The following is a 2,539-nucleotide window of genomic DNA, read 5'->3' on the forward strand; positions in this document are numbered from 1 at the left end:
AGGATACTTGTTTGAGAACGCACCACAATGTAGCAACAGAGGGCCAAGGAACCCAGGATACTTGTTTGAGAACGCACCACAATGTAGCAACAGAGCTAACAAGGGAGCCCATATCTTCTGCTTACAACCTCGAACTCTTTGGTGTTCTATAGAAAGGATTAGCTAAACACCATCAATATTATAAGTCAGAGATTGTTTTGATCTGAAATACACACTCATCACTAGAAAAATCTAGTTCTTTTAACTGGTATGTGAGTTCTGCCCTACAGTAGCACTGGGCTGGACAACCATTTGTCAGCATGTAGAAGGAAGTTTGAACAATGAATGGAGGTTTGGCTTCAGTGACCTCTAAAGTCTTTCCACCTCTGTGATTATTTGATCCTGGACTGCCCAGGAACTGGGCAATGCTGCTAACCAGGGCATTTCCAGAGGTGTCATGCAGTGTTCTGTGAGGGTGCCTCTCTTACTGTTGGACTCTCTGCTCTGCTGTTTCAGGCATTACTCTATATCCAATTTACATGCAATCAAATACTCCGGGCATAGAAAGAGTGTAAGGAAATGCAATTCTGTCATTTCCAAAGACAGACTACACTGCTTAGCTTTCAAAATTGCCTTGCCTAAATGAGCATTCCATAACTGAGCCTCCAAATTCAGCTTTTACAATTTGTTCATGTACTGTGCTACTATCAGAATTAATTATGCAGCATCTTCATGAAGAGAAATTAGATGTGGATGCGAGTTAGGAAAGAAAAAGGGGCACTTCCCAAAGGAAGATTACTGTGATTCCCCCAAAAATGCTGGAGCCCTTCCATGCACGGATTTTGGATGGCAGTCCCCAGCTGAGCTAGCCATGGGGAGAGGAAGTGGACACGTTTGAGAAAGGAACAATATGCCAACCCACAGGACTCTCAAGGCCAACACATTATTAACCCCTCCTTTCTATGTCATTCCGTTCCAAGTTGTAATTCAACACAAATATGTGGGTTTGTTTCCCTCATAGCTACTAAATACTAAAATGTACTGACTTGGGATTTTTTTTTTTAATAAAGAGTCTAAGAGAAGAGTTTTTTGGGTTTTTTTTTTTCATCTTAGATCGGAGGGGGAAAAATTACATTAAGGGTCAAGTTCTGCAAGTTAAAGGAAGCTTCCCAAATAGAACTGTCACATTGACTATTTTTACCTGAATAGGATTACGAAAAACAATCACACTACCTGATTACATGCACGGAAGCCAGGCGTTGCACAGGTCCAGAAAAGCAAACTAATGCTCCACAACTCAGTGCCAAATACACAACAACAAAACAACCTCACAGGTATGCCACACGTAAGGAGAGTGGTCTGCAGAGACTCCTTGCCCAATCTGGAAAGCTCCACTTTAAAGGGCTAGGGCATCTTTTCCCCTCGGCTCCCCCTGGTGAGCCTGGACACTGAGAGGACATGAGAGGACCCAGAAAAGCAGCTGTCCTGCCTGCCTGCCTTCCGCTGCCGCCGGCAGGGGAGGCTGACACCTGAAGTCTGGGGCACACAAACCCCGCACTTGTGTGTTTGGGGGAGATTCCTCCGGCCTCTGCAGGTCCCCATTAGCCCACCAGGCTGGGATGACCCCATCAGTCCCTCTGACACCAACGTCAGCACAACACAAGAGAAAACCCTTCCCCCCATTCCGAGGTGTGCACCCCTTTTCTTCTAAAAGGTATTTCCAAAAAGAAAGCCCAACTTGAGTGAAGGAGCCGACTGGGCAAAGTCGAGTCTTTCGGCCGTTACCCTGGTGGGGAGTAGCGTGAGGAAAACACACACATGCGTCCAAGTCTGGCAGGTGCACAAAGCCCGAGGACAGAACAGAGGAAAAGAAGAGGGGGACGCGGAGCAAAGGCAGGGATGAAGGAGGCGGCGGGGGCAAAGCGCAGACCCGGGCAGGGGAAGGAAGCGCAGGATGAGGACGGAAGAAGAGTGGGGAGAGATAGAAGAGCGAGCGAGAAGCGGGGAGGAACGGCGGGCGAGGGGGGAGAGAGAAAGGAGGCTGCGGGGACGGCTGAAAGAATGCGCGGGGCGGCGGGGCGCGGGGCCGCGGCGGGGAGGGGGCCGCCGGCCGGCGCGTCCCTGAGGAGCGCGGGGCGCGCCCGCCGCTCACCTTTCAGGATGAGGGTGTCGATGTCCCGGTCGACGCCGAGGAAGTAGCACTTCCTCCAGAGGCCCGAGTAGGTGGCGAAGAGCGGCCGGCCGCACTCGGCGTCCAGCCCGCCGAGCCCGAGCAGCGAGCGCCAGGACTCGGGGTCCGCGCGCCCCGGGCCGCCCGGGAGCAGCCGGCGCCCCAGCGGGGGTGAGTCCCGCAGCGGCAGGTGCGACAGCGGCATCAGGCGGTTCTTCTGGTCCGGGGGGTCGGCGCCCGCGCGGCTGCGCTCGCAGCTCTCCTTGTGGCGCCGGGGGTCGGTCTCGTACCAGTGGTCGGTGAAGATGGCCGTGACGAGCAGCCCCAGGGAGCAGAGGCTGAGGCCGAGGCTGAGCGCCGTGACGAGCGCCCGCGGCTCCATGGCTTCCC

At 53.4% G+C, this 2,539-nt stretch overlaps 1 protein-coding gene across 1 annotated transcript in view; it reads right to left on the bottom strand.

The window, feature by feature from the left end:
- TMEM178A (transmembrane protein 178A) overlaps nt 1-2,533 on the bottom strand; it is a 58,954-nt gene extending 56,421 nt beyond the window's left edge. Inside the window, exon 1 of the mRNA XM_003795667.1 lies at nt 2,132-2,533. Coding sequence (XP_003795715.1) covers nt 2,132-2,531 — 400 coding nt within the window. The 5' untranslated portion in view covers nt 2,532-2,533. The remainder of the gene's footprint in view (nt 1-2,131) is intronic.
- Nucleotides 2,534-2,539: the final 6 nt, after the last annotated feature.

Source organism: Otolemur garnettii, unplaced genomic scaffold (assembly GCF_000181295.1).
Source record: "Otolemur garnettii isolate 467f Iridium unplaced genomic scaffold, OtoGar3 scaffold00095, whole genome shotgun sequence".
Lineage (NCBI taxonomy): Eukaryota > Metazoa > Chordata > Mammalia > Primates > Galagidae > Otolemur > Otolemur garnettii.